The 27,297-nt window shown below is 41.2% G+C and overlaps 1 protein-coding gene across 3 annotated transcripts; it reads right to left on the reverse strand.

The window, feature by feature from the left end:
- Positions 1 to 242: 242 nt before the first annotated feature.
- Positions 243 to 22,694, reverse strand: LOC120806005 (protein FAM222A). 3 transcript variants are annotated; one of them, XM_040156617.1, is made up of 3 exons: positions 22,408 to 22,694; positions 13,640 to 13,805; positions 243 to 2,904 (listed from the first exon to the last, which is right to left on the reverse strand). In XM_040156617.1, exons 2-3 carry the CDS (start codon positions 13,767 to 13,769, stop codon positions 1,472 to 1,474), a joined length of 1,563 nt encoding a protein of 520 aa, XP_040012551.1. In that variant the 5' UTR covers positions 13,770 to 13,805; positions 22,408 to 22,694; the 3' UTR covers positions 243 to 1,471. The 3 variants fall into 3 exon arrangements, with proteins under 3 accessions (XP_040012551.1, XP_040012550.1, XP_040012552.1); XM_040156616.1 differs by having other exon boundaries at positions 13,640 to 13,808; XM_040156618.1 differs by lacking the exon at positions 22,408 to 22,694 and adding an exon at positions 22,242 to 22,284 and having other exon boundaries at positions 13,640 to 13,808.
- Positions 22,695 to 27,297: the final 4,603 nt, after the last annotated feature.

The following is a 27,297-nucleotide window of genomic DNA, read 5'->3' on the forward strand; positions in this document are numbered from 1 at the left end:
ATAAACCTGAGATCCTCCAGTGAAAAGTTGGACCTTAATAAAACGAGATCTATGACTGCAAAAAAAGACTTGCCTGGTGGTTAAGCCTTAAATCCCTTCGCAATAAAACCATAAAAATGTCTCATCTTTCCACAGCTAGTTTATCAGTCATGAATATAATCAAAACGTCTTCTCAGCTACACGTTCGACAGATAATAACTGTTAATTTGTAATAACACAAACTCTTTGCTGGGTTTAGAAAATTTCATTTACTCGACAATCCTTATTAAGAAGAGGCAAAAAAAGGGTGAGGGATTAGGGTCATACAATTGCCAAATGTAGTTATTTCAACAACATACTTCAATGAGAGCGCTCACATGTTCATGTATAATAATTGCACTTTATAATTATAGAGACAGTTTGCTATGTAACTCAACAGGCCGACATAAATAAATAGTATTACAGAACCAGTGCAGACACACAAATCTATTCAGTCATACATCTCACACCATCAGAGATAATATAGCCCTACAAAGAAGATAGTGTAAATGATTCAGGTGGCCTGCTCTCCAACATGGCACTCCATTATACCCAGGTGTTGTGTAACAGAGTCACAACCTTCCAGAGGAAAAACATAATTTCATTCAAGAGAAATGTCCACACAACCGCTTAAAATTTTAAATGTTAACAAAAATACAACCAAAGGGCACATCTTGTTTGGCCTGAATGCCACAGTGTTGATTTGGATATGCAACAGTCCTAATATGCTGAGCTGAGCATGACTACATTAAATCAATTAAGATGTTAAATTACATAACGTTGTCTATGACTTCATGACAAAAAAAAAAATTTATTCACACTTGTACGCAAACAATCAAAATGGTTCCCCAGGAGGTTTGCATCATATTGCAGAAGCTGGGGCACTGCGTGTGACTGTTAACACAGGAGTCACTGAAAAGAGGACAAAACAAAATCCACCATAAGCAGCAGACAACTAAAATTTCAGGTAATAATTAAGGAATGTTCCCTCTCAAATAAGAACCTATTGTATGTAAAAATATACAATATATTCACAACAACTGTTACCAGAGATCCGTTTTTAGAAGGGTACCGATGATTATTTCAGTTCAGCATGTTCCCATTTTTGTAAAGGCCTACGGAGGAATCGTCTGCAAAATGGACAGTTCATGTAAAACGTAATGGCAAATTCTGATTGGGTGCTCAGCGTCAGTATTAAATGAAGAACAGCAGGCATCTTTGACGGCCATTTAAGATATAAAAATAAAACATGAAAAGTCCATAAGATAAACATACACCTTAAGTCATGATTATCATTTACCTTCAGGCTTATCACAAAGCCTTCTACAAATAAAGGACATGCACGAACTAAAAAGGCATGTTTGATTCTCATAGATGACTGAGCTCACACACTCCCTCTGTCTATAATAATAGGTTTGCCGTTTCTGCGTCCCATTGTGTGCCAGCATCTCTCTTATCTGTGGACAGGAAGTTGGATGTGGGTTTGCTGGTGGTGCTCCAGCAACTGAGGCATCCCCATGGCTTCGTACCCACGGCCCAGCATGCGCTCTTTGATGCAGGGAGGGTGGATCTCACTGATGAGGCACTCCAGAGACTGCAGGCTGCTGCTGAGTACTGCAGCGTGGCACAGGCTAGAACTAGGCAGCCCACAACAGAGGTTTTGGTCTGTGCTGTAGGCCTGGGTATGAGGAGGGAGAGGAGGGTGGAGCTGCGGCTGGTGACACTGAGGGTGGTGGTGTTGATGGCGGCTTGGGTGGAGTTGGGGATGGGAGAGCCCCAGGTCTCTAGGCCTGGCTGCACACGTACCAGTTGCCAGCACCTGAGAAGTATAACAGTCGCTGTTAAGGGTGGCCACAACACTGTCCCAGAGAGGAGCAAAGTACTGTCCGACAGAGAACTCCCCACGCATGGCGGCACAGTTCAGAGAGGAGCTGCTGACTCGCTCCTGCCCAGCACCCACACTGAGAGGATGCGGCCTGTACGACAGCTGCGAGGAGCACGCCAAAGGGAGGCAGGTTTCAGGAGACTGGCCAACCCCAGCCTCTGCTGCTCTGTGCCCCTGAGCAATGTTACTCGCACTGTACATCCTCACTGCTACCTGCTGATACTGCTGCTGCTGCTGCTGCTGCTGCTGCTGCTGCTGCTGCTGAATTTGATGTTTGTGCTGCCACACTGTGTAGTCTTCTTTCTCTAAGTAACCAGCTTTGGCTATGTCTGCACTCTGTGTAGGTAGCACTGCTCCTGTGAATGCCAGGCTGCTCTGGGGTGGCAAGCCCAGGACAAAGTCTGAGTCTGAATGTGCCACTGCAGCCACAGCCTGCAGGGAGGGGCTGGCTCGAGCCTCTCCCCCCAGCTGCAGGGCCTGGCTGTGGGGGACTCTGCTCATCTGCCTCATCAGGCTTTGAACCTCTGCCAGCTCAGACTGGGGGGCCAGGCTCTGATCTCCGGAGGCCATCCCTGCACGAGAACAAAGTGTCTCAATGGGTACATCAGGGAGCTTACATGCGCTTATATGATAGGCCTTGTGCCTGTGTCTGACAGAGTAGCCATTATTCAGAGGATTATTATATGGTGTCACAGAAGCCTGGGTGTTTGGATGTTTAGTCCTCCTGCCCTCAGAGTTTTTCACCACACCCTTGACCACCACAGAGGCTTTGACAATGGCCAACAAGCCCTGGTAGCCTCCTGAGTACGGATGTGAATACGGGCTGTAGCGGTGGCCTGTGGTGTCTAAGCCGTTGACTGTTTTGTTGAGCTGTTTGTGCTGTGGCACCCGGACATCGGATGGAAAGATTTTGATGGACAGTGGGCTGTTGGCGGTCTTCTGGGCAAAAGCATCCAACTCTGCAGGGGAAGGGTACCGAGATATCATGGAGGCTGGCTCGCCTGACAAGAGAGCACACAAAAAATAATAGATTAGTCTACAAAAAGCCCAATGAAAGCTTGTATCTTGTGTTTTTGGTTATTTTTTTCCCCTCTTTTATCTCAAACCTATTTTAGGAAATAACGGGACACATCAAAATGTCTCATAAACTATTTTTAGGGAGGAAAACTCCTCCAGCACTACTTGATCAGTGCTTAAGGAAATTAATTCAGACTTTGTTCAATCTAGAATTAGTTTACCCAAGGAAATCAAAAGAAGGGCAGTAGCAACATGAGAGGGGAGGGGAGCTAATTTTACTGCAGTGGCTCCAATGAGATTCATTTGAAGATAGTTAGCTGTTAAACCACAGCTGGAAGAGTAAATGGAAAATTTTCCAAGAATGTTTTAGACTAATTTTGTTTTAGCTTCTTTAAAAATCAAATCGAAGACAATAAAAAATAAAAATAAAAATCACAGATTGTAACACAACTTAGCATAAGCATAGTTAAATTGTGACCATTACCGATCAGTATTGTGTGGCGATGAAATTTTGTTCTGCCTTGTGCTTTTTTTGAACATGAACTGATTCTATGTTAAAAGCATGGAGCCAAAATTGTAAGGAAGACTTGTTGCGGATGTAAAAAGAGCAATGACCACGAGCACTGCTGATTGAATAGTGTGTGGAAAAAGCTAACGGGACAAACTAAGATTGGATTTAAACACTATTATTCAGGCAATTTCATGGCTGCTTAACTTCTTGCAAGAAAGGAAAGGTGGAAAAGGGGCCCCATGTAAAAACAGTAAATTACCTGTTGGAAATTACCGCCACCTTTCAGAGTGACACTTTTACGGAATTCCTGACATAAAAAGAAAAGGCGCCGAGCTTAGATCACCTTGCAAGTCAGTGGAAATCATAGCAGGCAAAATAACAAGCCTGTAATCTGCAGCAAAAGAGCTAAAAAAAAACCGAAAAAAAAAAAACAGAACACTTCATTTCATTTTCAATAACAAAACCAATTCCAGCTATGCAGGGGAGAGGCTCACTTGTTGTTCCCATTTGAAATTGATTTGGGAGTTCATTTCATTTCAGGCCTACAGTGAGCCTCCCGACTGTGAAAATGATTCAATCTACAAGATCCATCTCATGAAAGAAATAAATTGGGTGTTTAAAATGGAGGAACGAGGTAAGGTGGAGTGTTCAATCCATCCAGAAATCTCCCAGCGGAGCAGAAGGAGCAGCACCATGGTGCCAGGAGCATGAATGTATTCTACCGAGAAATACAACAAAGCAAAACACTGCTTATTATGTATCACAGTGCAGTGCTGCTATAGAAAACAATGACATCTGGGATGTTGGAGAAGTGTTTATACTGTATACAACATCAAGATGTGAGCTCTCTCTTGTCTAGTTTCCCATAATCCTACTCAAGAAGAAAGAGGTAACAGGAAAAACCAGCTGCAATAACAATTCCTGCCCTTCGGCAAGAAGCTGAAAATTCATGACCATAAATGATAAGTAGGAGAGAAGGTTCATATCCACCTGAAAGAAGCTTAGGTGATGGGAAGTTACCTAAAAATATAATAAATCCTTGCATCAATACACACCACAGCACAAAATTTGTTTATTTTCTGCCTTTGGATATTATTGCTCAATTACCAAAGACCGGCAATTTAGGGAGGCACTTTGGCCATTTTTTGCCCAGTCAAACGTCAGTGTTAACCCCTGCATGCTGCGATGGACTTGCTCTTCCACAAACATTTCAAACTCTTTGAATGCTAACACGTCTTCACAGGGTGTCTGAGATTGCGAGTCCAGAGATTACAGCCCTGTCAGAGCTGCGGAGACACAAAACAGCTGCACTTCCCACTGCGGCTGCCTTAATGTGGCACTATGGAAACCTCATTAGCAAATAGGCCTTTCCCACTCTGCATTCACCTATTTATCATTTGAACACCATTACCGCGTGACATATGCATTAGAAAAAAAGGGATAATTTTAGCTGGTCCTGACAGAAGCCCAATGACTGGAAGATGTGAAGGTAAAACTGAGATCAGAAACAGCATGACCAGCATTAAAGCTGCTCTAAATTACAGCCAGAGGTAATTGTTTCAACCTTGAGGACTTTATTACCAATCAGTGGTGTTAAATTTCAGTAAACTGAGCACAGCACGTCATGTTCACCAGTCAGTGGTGGCTTTCCGGAAGCATGCAGCAGCAGTAGTTAAAAGTATATCCTGAGGTCACTGTTCACGATATTTGGTCATTTCACTAGGTTTTCCCAACTCAAAAAGTAGCCTAAAATGTGTGGTTCATTAATTATAATCTGGCACTGTGATAGCTGAAGTTTCCCTCTGAAGGTGCCAAGAAGGCAAGAGCCTACTTCATAGAGCTGCTGTCTCACCCAAACACTCAACATGAGGGCCCATATATACAAGTGAGAGTGATGACTGTTGATGTGCATAAAGTATCGCTTCTATGGTGCTCTGCAGACGTCCCTTGCACTTTCCAAAATCAGAGCTTCAAGTTGGTGCGTTTGCTGTGCACATTTGACCATTTTAAACAGCTGGTGTATTTCAGAACATGTGTGCATCAGTTGCTTCCAGCTAATTTTGGCCTTTATCCTGAAAACAAGCAAATAAACAAGTAAAAATGTACAAATGAGGCCAACTTTTTCTTCCAACCTTGTTACTTCTTAGTAGGCCACAGTTATTATATTCAAACAGCTATTTGGCTCTTTTAGAACCCATTTGAAGCGCAGCGCAAAAATGTATGAACCCGTAAAATCAGTAAATATTTTCATCTAGAAGGTGAAATGGCTGTGCTACAAAACATCCATACTTTTAGCTCAAGAAATCTATGAGTCACTTTATAAACCTATGTTGCCTTGAGGATATGACATTAATCATATTGTTTTTCTAGTAGTACATTGATGCAGAGTTAATTTTTAGTAGGTAGTCAGCACTTAAGCCAGAGGAAATGTTCTGCATATACCATAAACTGAAGAGGTCTGAAAATCACGACAGGCCTGGGGAAAATAAAAAAAAAAAAGATTTAGACACCACGAGGGGTTGAAAGCTAAATCTGAGGGGTTGTGAAATTATTAATACAATAGGAAAGATGAAAGAAAAACATTTCTGCTACATAAAATTATGTACATTTTCTTTATTTTATTGTCTTTTTCTTTATTTCTCTCTAACCTTACCTCTTCTATTTTTACCTCTGCGAACCAGTGGCTTGTCTATTTAATTAAATGAAAAATGTAAATAAAAAGACAGTAACTTGTCATCCTTTGTAAATTAATAATAAAGAAAAAATTTCCTATAGGTTGTCAACTCTACATTTCGTTATGACATGGTTTCTTGTGTTTCTTTACTGTAGTCACAATGAAACTCAGTGGTGCAAAATTAAGAAATGAAAACAAAAAACGAGGCTGTTCACATGACAACGGGGAAATGGCAGCTACGCGTTGTCAGGTAAGGAATGGCAGAGAGATAATTAGTAGTCTGACCTTAAGCACTTAATCACCCTGAACCTGCAGACTGCACGCTGTTTTACTCCTCAGCCCTGACAGAGAGCAGAGGCGCAGAGAAAGACGAACAGCACAGAAACTAACATCAGCCGCTTTTCGCAGGCTGCCTTGGCCGAGGCATCACGCAGTGTTTACACATTCAAATTCTTTGACTTTTTAACAGTCAAACCCCCCCCCCTGCTTTCAGACAGGGCAGACTGAAGTAGGTTACATAGGATTAAAAAGCTTGTTTGTATTTTTCCCCTTTTCCTCAAAAATCTGCATAATGACACTGATGTGTGATGCATCTAGAGCTCTAGATTGATAAATTTAATGGTCCTCGAATGTTTTCTTGGCCGGAAGTGGCTCCACACATTAAACATGCTGCTCAACTGTTGTGGCACCACGATCAGTGAAACTGGCACACTTTCATAGGAAACACCTAATCCCGATTTCCTCTTTCCATGCAGGAGACTTGCTTGGAAAGAAACAGTTGGGAGGCGGGGGGAAAAAATCATAAACTCTCAATCACCGCTAGGCATAATTTATTGCATGTCTGTGTTTGTGTGTATGTTTATTTGCGACTTTAAGAAAGAGAATTTATAAACGTTAGCATAAAAATAATCTGGAGGGATAACACATTGCATTTTTAATCATACCATGGTGTATACACATATATATATATGCTCTTTCATAACCCTGATTCCACCCCCATACAATTCTGCCACTTTAAACTGGGCTAATCTTTTTCCCGTGGTCATACCTCAAGCCATTTCCCCTCAGATTAGAGCGGAGACCTCATTGTTTTGGAGCAGTTTAAGTTAATCACTAATTTATGGGCAAAACAAGCCCCAGAGGCAGAGCTGAGAACAGGAGTTGGACAAGCTCATTGTGTTTCCAAAACCACTGCCTCCAAACATTACACACCCAGAGGGCCAACATAAGGAAGCGATTAGAATGACCACTAGATATGATTCCCACATGAGATTAAAAAGAATAAATCATAAATTATTCCTTATTAATATACGTATATGTTCCCACATAAAATCCCACATTTCTTTGATGTTATGCTGAAGACTTATTGTGAACACTTCTGGGAGATACCAGGTTTACACGAGTCAAATCCCCAGCAGGAACATGGCACTGAGAATTGGCAGTTACAGTAATTACAGAACAGTGCTTCTCAGCGGGCATAAATACTTGTTTACCACACCTATAATCCTGATATTTACAACACTCTGACCTACCTTAATGACCAGGGACCGAGCTCGGCGCATTCACTACGCGTTTAAAACCTACGTCTCCGTTACCATGACAACCTCCTCTTCGCACCCAGTTGGCCCAGTAAGCCCGGTCATTAGAACCATGTAATTAATTGGCCCTGCCTTCATTCATCTGTTTGAGATGAGCTTCTGCAGTTGATTTTCTGCTGGTTAGACAGAGCGATAACACCAAAACTAGCAGCGGCTGGGCTCTCCCTCTCAATTCAAGCCCCAAATTGAAAATAAAATGATGCTGTTTATTTATTTTGCATCATTTTGTGATCATATGCACATTGTGTTCATTGGGGATGGATAACTTCAGTGAGTTGATTTCCAACTTCAGCCAGGGGCATAACATGTCAAAACAAGCATAGAGATACACAGCTACCACAATACTAATACTTTAGAGTTTCCAAGGGATTAGAGTGAATTTGGGCGCCCCTGGTTCCAGACGTAAAAGTCCCATTCATTTTTCTCATGGATCACTGTAGGTGACTCATAGATGGAGCGCTTCTCTGGCTTAGGCGGCTTATATTTCTAATACATGCGCCGCTAACGGCACACTGAAGTTACGATAACGATAAGACAGTTGAGAAAACCGCTAATACAATCCGTAGTTTAAAATCAAGTCATTTTTATATTCTGGGTCATCTTTGGGATCAGTTCCTTCCTCAGAAACAAACTAAACCTGGTGGACATAACGTACGCCTGAGGTGTTGTTATATTATCCAGGAGACTGTCATGTTTCTTTGTTTAGTAACATTGTTTATCCTATTTGACATGGGAATAATGAGAAAAACACTCAACAAATATAAAAGGCCAACCATTTTCCATTTAGATCTGGACTGGTCTATATAACAAACAGTGTTAGCTTGCTAAATGTTTGACATTTTTTACCGGTAAGTGTTAATTTTTTCTGTCTGCTGTTTGGTGCTGGGCAGGTGTCATGCAGCGGTTTATCAGAGTTGTTTGCTGAAAAAGGCTGCCTGTTGCTGTTAGAAACAGAGCTGATGTGACCGTTACAGTTACATGAACCATGTCATAAATGTGCTGAGAAAAGCTAAACGGAGTTGAATGGTGATTCTCTGGTTTATCACCGAACGACCCCTTTCACATTAGAGTCATATGACTCCATGTTGATATGAAAGATATTGATTAATACAGGGTAAAAGAGTAGCATCACCTAAGGTGCGGTATCAGCAGCTTTGTTCATGTAAGAGCACTTCAATGAAAAGGCATTAATATTTATCTCCTAAGAGGTTAAAAGAAGGTTGCCGGTTAATGCCTCCCTGTGGTTTACTCAGCCTAACAACCAAGAGGACCATTAGATAGAGATGGACGAAGTGGAAAAAAATAGACACAGGACATTCTGACACCAGAGCATATGCTCTTGAATCTCACTCACACTAACTTCTCTATTTACAACCTTTTTTTTCCCATAAACACACACAAAAAAAAAAAAAATAAAAATACAGACACTCATTCACCCCATTTTCACATGCCTCCCTCTTTCCATGTCAGTAATCTCTACATGAAGGGTGCTCATAGAACAGAGTAACCTCAGGGTTGAACACTTAGTTATGTGTGCTCGAGGAGGCTCTGGCGAATACTCCTTTGCACCAGTGTCACTCCTCATTTGTTTCTGTGCCGCTTGGCCCAGCTTGGGCAAAGTTTCCCCTCTAAAAACCGGCCCAAGCACAGGCCAGTAGCGTGGGAAAAAAAAGCATTTCCAGCCCTTGCTTTCAAGCTGAGATAGCAGAGAAGAGCACAGCTCTCATTCCCTCTCATCACATAATTCCTAACGCTCGCTCCTCGGAAATCTTTCACATGGGTTTGTGTGGCTGAGAGCTTTCTTGTCCTGTGCTTTCCATTTATTGATAGCTAAAAATGGAAATGGCTTTCCAAAGCGCAGCAGCGACCAAAGACTGTCCCCATTTAACTCGATCCAACAACAACTCATTTAATGAAGAAGCCTGGGCCACACAGACTGAGCTCCCATCAGCAGTCCATTCCCTGTGGTTGTGCTTTAAATGTCAGGCTTGAGCTGGAGGGTGCTGCACTATGCACAGTCACAGTACATAAAACTCAAAAGGGGGGGAAAAGGCCCTGCAGGTAAACAGGATGAGATACGCACCCCTGGTTCTGCCTGAGGCAAACTAGGCCCCTTCTGTTCCAACGTTTAAAAGACAAGTGCTCCACTGATTCCAAATTAATATTTAATAACAAAAAAGACAAAGAAGCATTTGACCCAGGGAGAGAGATGGGAGATGAGGCGACGGAGCTTAAGAGGGAAGGAATTTCAGCATTTCAAATGAGTTCAGTTGGATACACGGTATTTGATTTTGAGTATATATAGTAAGTCTAAAAATAATCATGCAAAAGACTACCACCACCACCCTTTGTGTCAATTAACTACAAAGTCCGTGACACAACCGTACAGGTAATTCTCTATTCATTTGGCTGACTGGACCTCACCTCAGGATTGTGTGGTTCTTTATACACTTCATTTGACTGACAACTCCCTGACTAGTTTTGTTGCACCCACGAGATCAGGACAGCTTCTATGGCTCTTTCAAGTATATGGAGTTTGGTGACCTCACCCCAACCTGAGAGGAGCCTAATTATCCAAAGTATATGAACACACCTGTGTGTCTGTGCAGGTGTTAGGTTAGCCTGTCAGTGAAATCTGATAATTACAAAAACAATTACAACACAATTAGACTTTGTCTAATAGTGCGGTGCATGTTACATGAACAGAGATATCCTGTATGAGAATTCACAGGCCCATGCAAATGAACAAAACGTTTACTGCTATAAGGATCAGTCAGATAATATACTCCTGACCTCTGCCCTGCTCTGCAGACAAAGGTCCACATATGGCATATAGACTCAGCTAACATTGATACTAAAGTTATGGTGTTTTGCTTTAAAAGTGAATTTACACAATTTTACTGGTCAGTATTTGCATACTTTCTCTGAGATCATGGTCTGAGCCATACTGTTTCATTTCTTTTACAACAATCCCTCTTAGCTTCTGCAGTACAGTAGCTATTCTTCCAAGGGTTTAAATCAAACACATTAAATATATGTCAGGACAGGCTCGAAATAAGAACGCCACAACTCCTTGCAACACCTATACCAAAAAGAAAACAAAACATCTTTAAAAGGACCAAATAATTTAAGATATTTCATGGCAAAGTGCATTTATAAAGCTGCAATACACACACACACACAGCTGAACCATCAAACTGTGAGTAGTTACAAATATTCAATATAGCTCCAAAACCAGTCCCAGCAAAGAAGTTAAAGGCGTCAGCAATTTTTAGAAAGAAATGGAAGCCACAGCAGAATAACTTCATTTGTGGTACTATGATCTCATTATCAGGGAAGAAAAAATACTATGTATTTGGACCACTGCACAAATAATATGGATGTAGAGGAATGTACATTTAAAAAAAAGCAGAATGTTGCATTTAACCAGTTAATTGAAATAAAATCTAATCATGAATATCTATGTAATTTAGTCCCAAAAACATCCCACTCAATCTTTCATTGAATGCAGTATAATCAGTCAAGATGAAGGTCAAACAACACTGACATAGTGCGCTTTCTGCACAAAGTGTGAACACCATCAGTAACCCTGTATGGAAGAGTTGATTAACTCTGTAATTTCAGAGTCCACTTTGACCTGCACGCATTTGCACTGCAGGAGCACACTGATTAGTAGCCCAATTAAAAGGCATCATCATCAGGAGGCCAATTATTTTAAATTCAAGAAGCTTCACTGCAGCCGAAATGTCAACACACTGCTATAACCTTGTGTCCCAGGGATGCCCCGTAACCTCTGAGCTAAGTAAGACATAACACACAGTACTTTGTCCACCTCAGTCACTTTTATATTTTATCTAGCCAACAGGTGGCTGGGTTGTTTGGTAATAAGTTCTGATCAAAACTTGGGGCCTTTTGGTATTTAACTTATGTTGACTGTACATTGTGACCATATTAACAAGTTAGATGTCTTTTAGAAGACATCTAACTGAGATACATATATTCGGACATTTTTATTTGATTAATATGATATGTCTGTGACTCTCACATCTCCTCTAGACTGTGCTTGGCCCTCTTCTGGTTCGGACACAGGAACTGCCAAACCAGTTCCAGCCCATTCGGACTCCTTTTACGGTCAGGTTCCTCGGGGAATGTGCCACATGTGGGATAGATATAGGGGGTTGTAATGTGTTTGGCAGAAAATGCCGATTTTGAGCTGAACACAAAGAAAAACATCTAGTCTCTCTTTGTGTTTAGGAGTTCTTTTCTTACTGTTAACTTATATTATTTATCTGTTGTGTAAATAAATCACTGCTATAAGTTAATTGATTTATTAATTGTTATGTCCTGGAGTAGGAGGAGCTAAACCATGTGTGAAATTGCCACGGGGGACTGGAGGAAATGCCCCCCCCCCAATATATGTAAGAGGGAAATTTGGCAACCACATAAACTGTGATCTATCGATGCAAGTTCAAGCTCATACTTTTCTGTGTTGAATTAGTACACTCGGTGGGGTGGAGGGAGCATTCCTTGTACTACTACATAGTGGCAAACTGGACCCAGCAAACATTTCGATGTTGAAAAGAACAGTTGAAATGACATCTAAACCTAGACGTCGTCAGGGGGTTGAAATATATAGCCAAAGTGAAAACTGAACCGACGTCAGATCGCAAAGTCGACATTGTGTCGACATGCAGTCTTCAACGTCTCCACAACATCAGGTGTATTAATAATACACATGCAACTATATGTGAATTAATTAGAAAGACCATGTCATAGAAAGTCCAACAGTCTGCTGGAATACTTGGATCCTGAATGCTCCATTATTCCTGCTGTGGTTGGAATCCTGGACTAAGTCCAAGAATACGCTGAGAAAAAAAAAAAGAAAAAAAAAAAGATGAAAAGAAATCAATAAACTCAATAAATTAAAAAAAAGGTCAAGTGCAAAACAATTATTCAGTCATATGGCCTGGTTTGATAGGACAATGATAGAAGCATCACAACCATAACGAGTAATTACTATAGATTCTTTTCAAAAGTAGGTGATAGAGGTGATAAGTGCTACTTAAAAAAGGGGCCGTTTTTACATAAACCTTTCATTAACTGTTATTATGCATTACATTGTATTTGTAACAACCTAAGGTTTCTATAATAGTTTGAAATATCTTACTTGAATAACGTTACATTTTATACGGATGAGCTGACATGGAAGTACAACTTAAACGCATTTTTTTGAACACATCACGGAAACTGAATGCCAATTTTACAACTCCGAAAGTTGCATATGAACGCATAAAATTCATCTGATGTTCTACACTGATAAATAACTTACCGACAAATGTATAAAGAACCCTTCGTCGTGTGCTCTCTGTGCTGCTCAAGTCGACTCTGTGACCGACTTCTCTTCGAAAGATGCAAGACATGCGCCATGGGTTCAAATGAATACTTCCTGGATTTGGATTAGGATTTTGTATGGATAATCATTCTATAACACCTAATACAAGGACAACTTTCTGGTTGCATAGTTATAAAAGAAAAATATAATCAGAGCGCTTCACATAACATTTAACTTTTTTGTAAGTCTGGTTGTTTTGTGGTTTAGGTGCAACCTGCACGTCATTTCAACCCGTTTCACACAATAGGTTGTGCCATAGACCTGCTGTCAACCCCTGGGTCAATGAAATGCTTCCAGGGCAAAAAAAAAACCAAAAGACGATACTCCGCTTGCGTACCTGTGTGTCTGTGTGTATGTGCGTGTGCACCTTCTGGTAAAAACAGATTGATGAGCATGATTGATTCAAATTCACTCAGGAACATGACAAAGAAAACCTACCAGTTCCCCATGTTTTCTGAAGTTTGTCCATGCAATTCTGTATCTGTAGAGTGCTTTTTGTCTGTCCCCTCTGTCAAATGTCTTCACCGGTGTCATACAGACTCACCTTTGTTGGTGCAGGGCTGCAGTGGTGGTGCTGGCAGCAGTAACGGCGACGGTGGAACATCGAGGCTTTTGGGTGTGCAGGCCAGACGCTGCGACGAGAGGTTCTGCCGTCTCTGGATACAGGCCAGCATGATAGTTTACTAGGGCTGCACACAGCCTGGGTAAACCTGCTAGAATAAAGAGAAAAAAAGGTTTTTACTCTATTTAGGCTTCAGGACTTTGAGCTAAATGCCAACTTTAGCGTGATAATGACCTCACAATGACAAAGCTGTTGGTGTTAAACAGGTATAAGTAAACCACGTTCCCCATTAAATTGCTAATTAGCACATTAGCACATAGGATGAGGCTGATGGGAATGTCATTAATTTTGTCAATATTAGGTCATAAACCATGAATTTAAATTTAGGCATTAATGCTAGTACCAAAATTCCATGGCAATCCATCAACTAATTGGTGAGACATTTCACAAAAAAACAGAGGTCAAGTCAGTGGATCAACAAAGTCAATAGGTTTCGTTCTCTCAGGACCATAAAAGTCTGTATAAATTTTGTGGCAATCCATCTGGTAGTTGTTGAGATATTTCAGCCTGGACCAAAGTGGTGGACCAACCAACACACCGACATTGTCATCCATGGAGCAACGACACTAGCATGGCTCAGAAACCTTCAACCTCACTAGAGATAAATTGATCCCCTACCCCCTGATCCCCTTTGTATCTTTTGATTTTAAAAGTTTTTCCGATTGCATGGTTAGACCCCATAGTTCAGAGGATCACTGGAGAGAAAAAAAAATCCCAACTTTAAGTTTGGAAAAAGAAAAAAAAAAAAAAAAAAAAAAAAAAATCAAATGAGCAATACATTCAAACTCTTGCATCAAACATCAATTTGATGTTGGAAGAAAACTGCAGGTTTGCACACTACACAAAAAACCCCATCGGAGGCTCTCCTCTTACAAAAACATCTTTTCTACCTTACCTCAGTAGCTTACATATCTTAAAACTCTTCAACATCTTGGGTCCTTTTACCATATCAAAATTCAGGAGCCCCACTTTGAACTGCCAAGACTGTGCATTTAAGAAAGTAATATCACTTAATAACGACTCCATCTCCTCCTTCTGCTTAGTTATTATGATGGTTCTTTCCTGTTATCAACCTTGGTCCGTCGGCTGCAATCACAAAGATCATTTGCAAGGCCTCCTGTAGCCTCGGGCCGTGTGTTTCAATTTGTAACTAGCCCTGAGACCTGGGTTTCTTGTGCTATAAATTTATGGCTGTATTGATCAGCAGAGAAAGCTAAAAGCAGCTCACTCCCTAAAATAGGCTGTGCTGTTTGCCGATTTAAGGATTGTCAGAGGAAATGAGAGGGTGAGTCTGAAAAAGAAGGCGCCTCTCCACAGCTGTGCTGATTGAAGCAATCATTCTGAAAAGAAAACCAGGCATTGAGGGAATATTTCAGTTCTAATCGCATTTGACATTCTCTTTGATTATCTGGGGGAGTCAGCAAATCTGAATGCTAACACTGCAAAACTGAAAAACCTGGGGCTACCGTAAATACCTCTTATTGTATGTGAATCAGGTATCTTGTAGACTGCAATTGATGCAAAATATCACAGATGTATAGGTTATTAATAGTTGATAAATCCAATTATTGCAAATGGAAAGAAACAGTATTTTGATTTCAATACAGTAGTCCCCAACAAGGGTGATATAAGCTTGCAGCATACGGCTGTCAGACTGCCTCTTTTTCTTGATGGGTTTTTAGGTTCTCTTGGATTTTTGCCTTCATTTCTCCCTCAGGTTCCAGAGGGCAGCTAAAGCGAGTCAACCACAGAACAGAGTGTTCAGTGATGAACTGCAGAAACATGATTACCCTCGCCTCAAAAGGAAGAGACAGAGTGGCTTTCATTTTACTCAGGTGCCAACCATCACTTTTCCCTTCCACATGCATCCGCTCCCCTCCTCCGCTCCTCCGCTCAACATCTGTCCCTCGGTGACAGGCCCACTTCAAACCGCTCAGTGCAACCTGTCTCATCCGAGCACACACATCTGAAGAGCTAAAAGTCTCAGTATGGTCAGATTCCATTTTGAAAATAATAGCAGTTTCACAACAACCCTTCCATTACCACACATTTGTCAAGGGGAAGGTACCAAAAACGCAGAAGGAACACAAGAGAGAAAAAGTATCTCCAGGGAAATCCCTTCACAAGCAGAAAATGAGACATGAATTGGAATACCTTCCATTACCCCCATAATTTGCAACTGGAAGAAAATACATCAAGGAGGTCATTATAATTCAAAGAGTGGCCAGCAGTGGCTTAAAGAAAAGAAAAAAGTTTCACTGAAAGCAGAGAAGGCAGCTAGAAATGATGCATAAAGTGCAAGTAATGATGGTTTCTTTCATCCTGCTACCTACATTTTAAGTTTAAAGTGATTTTATGAAAACTTGAGCTTAAAATTGCCTTCTCACTCTTGAGAAAAATTACCTGAGAAAGAGAAGAGAGATAAGAGATCAAAGTGATCCCAGAATTCATGATATTATCTGGGCTAAGTTCTCAAGCAATATCAGTTCTCCAGCCCTCCGTTTAATGTTCTGCTCAACAAAAACGTTTTGTGTCTTGGGCTTTCTTACAATGTCATATCAAGATATCTCACAACTGTGAATGCTGAAATAATATCTGACATCTGCAAAGTCACTCTCAGCAATCTTAAAAATGGCAGTCATTATCATAATTCAACCAAACCTTGACAAATAAGGACAAGGATCTTTGTCATTAACCTAATAATCAGTGTTACTCCCCTTCCAAGCCATTTTTCTTCCAACAGCTTTTAATAAACCAAGAAGTCTCACTTCTCAGATTTACTCCGAGGCTTATTCTCTGACACTTGCAGTCGCATACAAGTTAATTTCTTCAAGGACTTCTGTAACATGCATATTAAGAAAAAGAACACAAAGTTTAAAGCTGCAAGGACGTCTAATCCCCGCCACTCTCCGGCGACATCCATGCAGCTGATAAGCAGCATGATGTGGTCCACTGAGGGCGTGCCAGGGAGATAAAGACCTTCTGCTTTGCAGTCCATCTAACTGTCCCCACGGTTTTCTGATAAGGGTGTTTTGGCAGACAAGTTTATTTTCAAGCCTCTTCCCTCATCATTGACAGGACTTAAAATGCCTCGTTTTCTAATGTCATCTACCCCCAGATCAGGACAGGGCATTTTCTGAGAAGATAAGGTCAACTGAAGAGCCATAAGAGACGGGATGGAGAAACTTTATAACGCTTGCTACGGTTTAGCAGGCAGAAAGCTGATGCCTTAATTGTTAACTTAATTTTAAAAGCATCTGTCCGACAAAAAATATACCTTTTATCTAATTTTCTTGAGACAACTATTGATGCACTCTCATCAAACTAGCACTGATCATGTTTATACTGTAAAAGGGAGGCTGGCTTAAGTTAAATTCCAGACAGTCTATACTATTTCTGGAGACAATTAAGCTTGGTATGCATGATTATCCCGAAACCCCCCTCCACTATATTAAAAAAAATATATATATATTTTTTTAAATGACCCAGGCCTTACTCTTTACCTTTTGGCTGTACAAAGCAGCAGCACGAGAATAATCTTCAAAGAAGGAAAAAGCACTAAATTATACAGGGACTTAGACAGGAGCATCTGTCTGACCTTCTGGAGTCTTTTATGACGGTGCAGCATCAAGGGTCAGAGCGAAGAGAGAAGCAAATTGCAAAGAGAGCCTTCCTCTCAGCAAACATGAAGTGCACAGAAAAAAAAGATACACACTGGCTCTATACGCACGCACGCACACACACACACACACACACACACACACACACACACACCCACCCCTCCCTACCCGACCAATCTCAGCTCCTGTTAGCGGCTCTCAGAATCCTCAGTTAATAATTAGATGATAATGAAAAGGGTTTAAGACGAGCACCCTTTTCACTCTCTGGGTGGATTAGCATGTGAGTGCTATGCTAATGTTTTTCCTTCCTTCCACTCAGAAATATCAGACGAGAGAAAAGGGAAAGAAAACAAAAGCAAAAAAGAAGGTTAATTTAGAGAGAAAGAAATGATTAACAACAAGGAATTGGTTATTACAGAAGAGAAAAAGCAATGTCCCTCTTTGAATGAACATGACATGGCCCATGAATAACAATCCACTTACTGTATAATTAATTGTATATTATGTATTGCTTTTATACTGGCTTCAAGGTAGGCACCGCAGGAATCTGTTTTGGTAATGGAGACCAGACAAGTAGTCTGACATACAGTGCTGCTGCAGCTGCTGGATTCATCTCTGTACACCCCTCCTCTCTCTCACACACACACACACACACACACACACACACACACACACACACACACACACACACACACACACACACACACACACACACACACACACACACACACACACACAGATCCCCCAACCCCCTCATACATTTTTAATAGAATCTATTACTTCTGGATTAGCCGATAAGAGCTGCCCTGGTTAAATTCTATAATAGTTTGCATAATTGGTATCAGAGCAGCATATAAGAAAGACCCAGATTTCTCTCTTCTCCTTCTCTGTAGAGACAAAAGAAAAAAAGGACACAAAGGTTCACATACAGGATAACCAAACAACCCGGAGCCACTCTGCTCTACACTACAAGAACACTCAAGGCCTGAGGCTGATAACAATGAGCCTCATTTCCATCGAGATTAGCTCCAGTAAAAGGTATTACAACAGTTTTAAAAAGCGCTTCCTATACAACTTGTGTGCAGGCACCAAATATATGTAAATATGATCGCTGGGCAATACTCAGACAGTTGTCCACAGCATTCAGTTGGATGTAAATCATGCAGCAATAATGGCTGGGCGTCTGGGAAAAACATTAACATTACAGTTTCTGTCATGCAAAATTTCATGTCGCAACCACAATACAGCTGGGTTACAATGAAAAGAAGGGCATAGAAGCCTGATCGTGCTAGAAATCCCAGGTCTTCAACTCTATAACAGCAGCCAATCATCCACTGACAATTTTAGGAGCAGTTTCTCCTCTACAATACCTTCTACGTATTGCCTCACTATTGCAAAGACACACATAACAGGATAAGGTCTACTGCATGTATAAATCCAATATAAACTTGCACATTTATTATTTTACTAACTAAATTGTCCTCCTGTTTTTCACAGCCCATAAATTGCAGCTTACCCCTGCACATCCACCTCACTATGTTGCTTTTCCAAAGCAGGCAAGAACAGCTTATATCAGCATACTTTAACTCACCATAGCTCCACTCTGCAAAGCAATATGTGAGCTGTATTGTAAACTGCTATGAAAATCTCAAACAGTATTTTACAGTATTTGAATATTTTAACATCTAACACTGCAGCAACAAATGGCTTGAAATGAATGAGAGTCTAACTCCTTAGGATCAGAGCTTGCGCCATTAACTTCAGCAGCAGTCACAGCTACTGCCAGCATGAAGTATTTGTCTATGAGGTTTACAGTTCTGACAAACAATTACTCATTTACTTTGGAGTTAATATGGTATGATGATTAGTGGTTAACCCATCCAATACATAAATGTTACATATAAACTATATAGTCATTGTTTTCTTTTGTTTGTTGAATAACTGGCATTTTTTCCCTATGCGCATTTTTCTCTGCCCAGTTTTCATTTGTGCAAATTAACCCTGCTACTATGAGGAAATGATTAGGCACTGGATTTGTAATTTGGAAAATAGCAGTTCAGGCTTTTTATTTATACAGATCCTCGGCAGAAATTTCGCCATTAATCCAACGATGCTCGATAAAATCCTATCTCTGAGAACAGCCTTGCTAGGGAGTAGAAAGCCTCGGACTCACCCAAATCTGCCCTTGCACGTCGACAGTGCCAAGGTAAAAGAAACTCACTGCATGGGGTAATGTCTGGCCAATGCCAAGGTAGCATTAGAGGGTAAACAGAGCCTTATCTTATCCTTATCCCAGTATGCACACTCAGACACATTGTCAAAGAGCTATGGGTATGCTGTCCAGCCTTTAGAAAACCTTGACTTCAGAGATAACAGATGGTGAAAGTAAGCTGAAGGTTTTGAAGAGAGATAACTTATTTTTCAAAAAGAAGCGAGCTATGATTTATATTTCATGTTGACATCTGTCAGTCAACTCAGGAATGGGCAGACTCGGCTTTAGGCTTCAAGTTTCACGAAGGAGAGGAAGACAATTATTAGGGAAAAATGAGTTTATGATCCACAAGCATAAACTCAATCCCCCCAAGCCCCCCCCCCCTCTCCCTCAGCCCAGTCGTCTGGCTGCTTACTGTACTGTTACACCGTTAAGGGTCACCGATTCCTTCTAGTCATTAAAATCCTGAAGCAAACAAAAAACTCATTAAATACTGTAGGGAAAATGCTGCTTGTATGGCTCTTATGTGGGAGACAACCTAATAATAAGCTCTCTACCAGGCATCACGGAAACATCAAACAGTCTTTGATCTCTGGACCGACTAAAGATGTCATCATCTCACTGCCTTTCTATTCAAGGTAAATGATAGTACATCAATTACAATTTTCCAGTCTCAATCATTAATTTGAAGTAATGACCGCGCACCATCATGCAGACAAAATAAAGATTACTGGAGTTCCACAAACCCGGTCAGTCCTATCCCCTCCCCAGTGACCCCAGAGACTCAGTCCTCAACCTTCGATCCTTAACCCTCGTTCCACTACCCTTTCATCCTATTAGAATGAAAAGACCAATTAGACAGATTTCAAAAGATGGCAGGCTGCCTGTAATTACACATGACAACTCTTAGCAGATAAAAAGGTGATTACAAAGGGTGCACGGGAGAAACTGCTAAGCAACTGAGCCAGTGACATTATCCCTGTAAGATGGGAAAAGGGGTCGGGTACATATATATATATATATATATATATATATTCAAAGTCATTTTGCATCACCTTATCATTCATTCTCCAAAACCATAGATTGGAGCTCAACAGAAAACTCACCGTACACTTAACAAGACCTAAATGTGAAGCAACGGATGACATGGCAGAAAAACACATGACCTTAATCAGTCCTTGTAGCGGCCTGGGTAATAATCATCCAAGAAAAGGTCATTCTCGTGGTTAGCCGTTTCCTTCAATCAGTAATTCAGTAGGCCTGGAGATTGAGCGAGCCTGGGGATACTTCACAATTAATCAGAGCTCAACGTCGCTCCCGAGGAAGCAAAGGGAAGCAGGCAGCCAAATGACAAATCCCTTCTCTTCATGGAGTTGGAATTACTGCCGGGGTGTGATGTGAGATCAGAGGGAAACCCCCATGGGATACCTGCACATTGACTGCTCATGACACAATGCAATTTACAACCCTCTCAAAAGGCCCAGGCAAAGCGCATTTCAAGCAAACAACCAAAACATGAATATTAATCTTCGTGTAATTATGACTAGTTACATCTAACAGTCTATAATTGAAGAACACAGTCTCTAAAGCATACGTAGTGTTTAAATGATATGAAGTGCAAGCATGTGGCACTGAACAACAGATTTATGGATTCAATGTCAAACCAATGATAAAAAAAGGGGGATAAGGCACTAAAATTTTTATTTTGACATTGTTGTAAAGCTAAAATGTCACAATGGCACGATTTGAATAAGTTTGTAGGAAATAACACAAAACAAAGACATGCCCATTTCTGATAACCACGTGCCTCAAAATAAAAATGAACCCATGGGACGTTGCCATACTTTTCTCTTTTGATCGGAAAATAGCCAGAAAGTACAAGAGGACACCAAACTGCAGGCTTTTCTTCTCAGCCTCCGGCTAGAAGCTGTGACATCCCATCTCTCTGGGTAATTACGGATCTGGCGCAAGCAGGAAAAGCATGCAGGGTAGAATTTCACACCTGGCCAATAATCTATAGGCCCCCCTCTGCTGCGGCTAACCCTCAACCTCGGCTGCCACCGGTGCAGTGAGGTGCGATGATCCCACCTCCGGCTTCGAGACAATAGAAATGGAAACCTTTCGGAGGCAGCCCCGAATGACCGATAATATACTTCAAAGCACTTCCCGTTTCCACTGAGACGCTGACATATAAAGCGCCTTTCAGCGCACGCGAAGCCCAGCGTCCAACTCCCAGATGCAGACGGATGAGGCTAGAAAGTCCACTGGGCTCACGACAGAACAGTTTTGAGAGAAAAGGAAAAACATTTACAAAACAACAGATGTTACGCGAATGTTTCTCGTCCCTATAGCGACCGACTTCGGCCTACTGTTTCTTATATTCAACCGTCAAATGCATTTCGGGGAATGTGCCGCCGTTGAATGAATTATTCTGCACGGTGAATATAAATTACAGACCTCGGAGCTGGTCTCGGCCCCATATAAATAGACATTAGGCAGCAGCAGGACGCTGATCTATAGTGAGGGCGAGACGCTCCAATCCATTAGTGCGCACTGGGCATCTTTCACCACTTTAGCGCTGTCGACCTACAAAAAAAAAAAAAAAAAAAAAATCAATGCGGTGCGAATCCTGACATCATGCACTGACGCATCTGTACAACCGCACGTCTTTCTTTTTTTTTTTTTTCCTCACTCTGTCATTGTCGTGTAGTCAACACGGCGACCATTAAAGATCGATTCGGCTGGTTCAGCCGCAGAGGAAGCCGAACATGTTCGGCACCGAGAAACACTTTCCGCGAGCCCCCCCCCCCCGATGCACACTGTGAAATAAGGAATGGGAAACATAATCGATGTCTTACAGAGTTTGGTCTTATCATAAGGCTTGTTTATCTTTGGTTCGCCACGGCTGATTGGTTGGCTCTGCTCGGAAGGCGTATTTCCTCTGCGAAAGCTGTCTCGCCGCTGATTTCGCGATGCCCGCCGGAGACCTCCGGGGAGATACATCCATTGATGAAGCCGGCTCCGTTAACTGCACTTCCTCGACATATTCAGCGCTCGCGCGGACGACGGCTTCACCGATCGCGTTCTCCGTGCGGCCGCTCGTGTCTCATCTCGGGAGCGCCCACAAAAGCCGTGTGTGCCACGGAGAGCGACGTCGGAATGGCAATGGGTCCTCTGCGCCGCTGAAGCCGGCTCGGGGCCAATCGATCGAGGCCGCATTTGAATATTCCCACGGCTCGGCCAATCGCGCGCCAGAGAAGGCGGCCGCCGCCGTGATGCCAAACCCGTCCAAGTAAGCACGTTGCTGTTTCGCGGAAATTTTTAAAGGAGAAGGACGCACAGCAAATGCGAGTTTTGGGGGGTCTGCCTCGATTCCCGCACGTCTGATCGGCTACGAGAAGCTACGCGTCGGCCCGGCATTTGTGTTTCTGCAGCTCAGCCGAATCAGCGGACCCTCGTTGGGCCCAAACCGTAGTCGCACAGAGCGCGGGGATCGGGAGCGTCGCTGGAAAAAGTATTCAGATCATTTACAGAAGTAAAAGCAGTAGTACCACATTGTAAGAATGCCCAGGTACAGCAAAATGTCCTGCGTTCAAAATCCCAAACTATTCACATCAAAATCTACGTAGATCCTTGGTTTAGTACTTCTTCTACTCCAATGTGCTATATTACCATAGATATCATATTGTTTGATTATTTTTTTTGGATGAATTAACACGCAGGCACCATTTTAATGCAGCTGGTCAAGGCGGATACTTTACCAGGGTTAGCTGGGTAGTTAATGTATAACAATTCGTCATATTTTACAAGAGGATCATACTATGTTTTGCAATCCAAATCTCAATCTGTTCAGTCCCTCCCTAGGCTAAACCAAGCCCTCCAATAAATGTGGGGGAGCAAAAAGTACAATTAATAATCATCCTGAAATGCAGTGAAGTAGTAGTAGTATAGAGTAGCATAAAATGGAAAGTACGGATACAGTACCTGAAAATTGTACTCAGCTACAGTACTTCAATAAGTGTACATAGTTACCTTCCATCACTGATTGGGAGACAAATATATTAAAATCCAGTGCAGCTACCCCACAAACTGTAGCCTCATAAATTGCTAAGGCGTTGAATCAGCACCTATTTGATACAGTCGACAAAGACCATGCATCTGCCTTTTCAGCAGGGGCTTGCTGATCCTAAAAACTCCTGGAAATCAACCATCTGTGGTAAGAGCAGGCTTTTACCTCAGAGAGGCTACGGCGTCAGCAAACAAAAAGTGACATTCAAAAAATGCGCAGGAAAACCTTTCCAATGCAAATGACTAATTTGGCCTGACAGAAAATAGAGAACTAATTTTACTATAAATCCTGTCTATCAGGTTAGGAATATCTCGAGATAAGAGCTTGTCACGATCTGTTACTGAAAAAAATGTATTATGCCATTTTCACTGCACACAGTCTGACGTGTCATAGGATGAAAACCATAGGTGTAATTAATCCCTGGGCCAACAGCGTCTTCTACTTTGAGTATCCTGATGTTGTGCTTGTTGGCTCACTGGCGCGGCTCACTGAGACTCTTAATGTAATTAGTCATACCTGTGCTTTCCCTACCATGTCAAAAGTCAAGGCAAAATGAAAAAGGTGTGTTTTGTGTATGTGTGTATATGTGTGTCTGGCTAACTCTAACATCCACAGAACCATGCTTTAATGTGAAACTAGTTAATCCAGTTCTCAAAATATCTATATGATATTTTTTTTAAAAAATGGTGTGACTCTGTGTGTGTCTGTGTTGAAATCAAGATTGTATTTCTATGTTGTTGGGTACACTTAAAATTTGAGCTCAGCATCAATAATAGTCTACTGTCTTGTTACCTTTAAGGGAGTGACGCGTGTGACATATTTAGATAGAAGTGACGGTCAATGGCTGACTACTCACCCAGTTTAGAGCTTATAATAGTTCCCTGTGGCTGCGAAACTGTACATGTTGTACGTCCAATGGCATCACAACATGAGGTGACTGCATTAAAGGGGAGTAGTAAATGTACTTGTCATTTTTATGGGTGTGTGTGTGTGTGCGCGTGTGTGCGTGCAGGTTTATTTCTGCAGATACTGTCACACAAAATAGGCCTTCTTCACTGAAGGCACTTTGATATGTCACAGAAGGAAAAGTACAGGTGTGGATGATATAATTAATGATGGCTGAATTCTTTTTTAGTCACACTGTCATGGCTTACAGGAACATTTAAACAGAACAGAGCCATAATTAATGTTATGAGTAATACCAGTGCTTTTCCTGTGATGACAAGTTAAAACTGCTGCTGTGATTAAAGCCTTTTGATCCCAATTCCGTCATACAGTATGCATGTCTGATGAGCTGAGACAGCTACACTTGCCTCTGCTCTTGCAGGAATAGACATTTTGGGACATAAACTTATTTGCTCTCTTGTTGAGCATTAGATGGGAAGATCGATACCGCTCTCATATCTGTCCATTAAACATAAAATTCTAGCCATCAGTCTGATTATTTTAGCATAAAGCTTAGCATAAAGCTAACCAGCTGCTGGCTGTAGCCTTACCATTAATCGACCGATATAATCTAATTCTCAACAAGACAGCAAATAAGTGTATAATGTGTTGGACAATTTCTTGGCAGGGGCCTTTGCTGATAAGACTCCTGGAAGCCACTGTGCCCAGTCAAGAAATAGTCCTGCATATAACCCCCTCATAAAACCACAACCTGTTGTTTTTAAACTTCAGTTTTTGTATGGATTAAACATATTAGGTATAAAGTTTTAACCTGTTCATCCTCAAATGCTGAATTAGAGTTTGAACGTCCTATTCAATTGTTAATACTAAACAAATAATGCTGCACTCAGTACCCTATACACTGATAAACCGTCCCAATAATACTGTAAACACCATGATGGGAACCAACCATACTCACTGAAAAACCCAACCTTTCAAAGACAGGTGTCTGCTATTTTTTGAGAAAGCCAATCGGTTGCACACCGAGCAGTGAGACTTGCACCAGACAGACTGAAAAAGAATATTGAATTGTTTCTTGACAGCTCCTTGCATGTCATTTTTCAGTATGAATGAGGCCTGCAGATGGCAAATTAAGTTACCATGCTAACTGATGTCCGTATATTGAACACTGAAGATATAGATGGAAAATGGTTCCCTATTTAATCACATTTTGTTGTAATGGCTACACGAATGATCAATAATAAAAGGGGACCACTGTTGGCATAAAAGCACTACACAAACATAACACAAATCCTCTGTGGTTAAACACATGTTAAAATCTCTGAAATCCACATGTAGTAATTGTTCATGTTGCAAGAGGATCACCCAAAAATCCTAAACCAACAACCGCCACCTTGTGGGCTGGTAAAAATAAATAAATGCTACTTGTAAAGTCATTACAGAGAAGACCTACTCTATATTTTAACTGTTTTTCTATGATATAATGTAAAAAGGTGTAGGGTGATTCACTGACGTCCCTCAGTCTTAACCCGCTTATGTGTTATGATCTGGGATTAACTAGCTGAGACATGATTTGTGGATATACTGTATATTTCCATTCAGTGATGCAGTTAAGTAGTTGTATTTATGCAAATTCATCCATTCCTTGTCTCTGATTTATAGAAGACAATATCACAATACTTTACATCAGAAAATGTTGCCTTTCTAAAAAAATATTTTTATTTCAGAATTAATTAAAAACATTTCATGGGTTTGCAGTTATTTTTACCTGAGAGAGGACTTATGCATTTGGTTATTTAAAATGTAAGATTTTTAAACAAACACTAGCATTTTGGATTTGTGTTCATGAGCTTTTGCATTGTGTGTTCTTGCCATGCATTGCATGTTCTTGTCGTTCATTCCTCCATGACGCCATGTTTGGCTGTATAAAGCGTTACTATTAACGATAATCAAGGTCGAGACTGAAGATATATACATGTAAATGAACACATGCACAGGGACTAAAATATTTCAACAGTAGGGTAATGCTTTGCAAGAAAAATATAAACATACTGTGTGCACATATGCAAACATTTCTAAACAAGTACGCATAGACACCCAAACAAAAATACAAATACTCAACTAAAACCTAGACCCAGTTAGATTTTTTCAAACAATAGACTCATGAGCCTCAAAAAAATATTATGGTAGTCTACTGAAACAATGTAACAAATTGGTGACAAAGGAATGGGTTTAATTATGAATGAATTATGAAAAGTCTGTAAAAGGCTGTAGCTACTCTCCTCCTGATAATCATTCTGTTTTGGCCATGTCCACATGTAATGTCAAGCTCGCCCTCTTAAGACAGTCCTCATCAGACCAGAATGAACCTGCCAGTGACAGTAATAAAGAGCTCCATCTGCGCCTGGCAGGCAGAGGCAAATGAACCAATTAAGGTCTGGTGAAATCTCCTCTTTCACCTATTGGCAATGGCTGCTGTCATCTCCTTCATGATGAAAAGGAGAGAGTGCAAGGGTAATTAAATACCAGCAGGGGCCAGGGGGCAAACCTAATAACTCTCTCTAACAAGCCAATAAGAGGCCTTATTGCTTAAGGGTTCACACAACCCAGAGCATTTTAATAGCGAAGGAGACCACTTACTGCACACAAACATCTAAGTAGTTAATAGGCCTGCATGTTCCTCAGAGAAAATTGACCTTGTGGAGAAAAGGCAACAATAGCTCATAGACAAAGTACAAAAACCTCTTATTCCACCTTGTGTCTGCCAAAGTCA

The sequence above is a fragment of the Xiphias gladius genome, chromosome 20 (genome assembly GCF_016859285.1).
Source record: "Xiphias gladius isolate SHS-SW01 ecotype Sanya breed wild chromosome 20, ASM1685928v1, whole genome shotgun sequence".
Taxonomy (NCBI): domain Eukaryota; kingdom Metazoa; phylum Chordata; class Actinopteri; order Istiophoriformes; family Xiphiidae; genus Xiphias; species Xiphias gladius.

Excerpts from the sequence above, each read along its gene's own strand:
- LOC120806005 (XM_040156617.1), bottom strand. The coding sequence starts at position 13,769 with ATGCTGGCCTGTATCCAGAGACGGCAGAACCTCTCGTCGCAGCGTCTG. Across the intron at positions 2,905-13,639 it reads GCAGCCCTGCACCAACAAAG|GCGAGCCAGCCTCCATGATA; the intron begins GTGAGTCTGTAT and ends CTCTCTTGTCAG.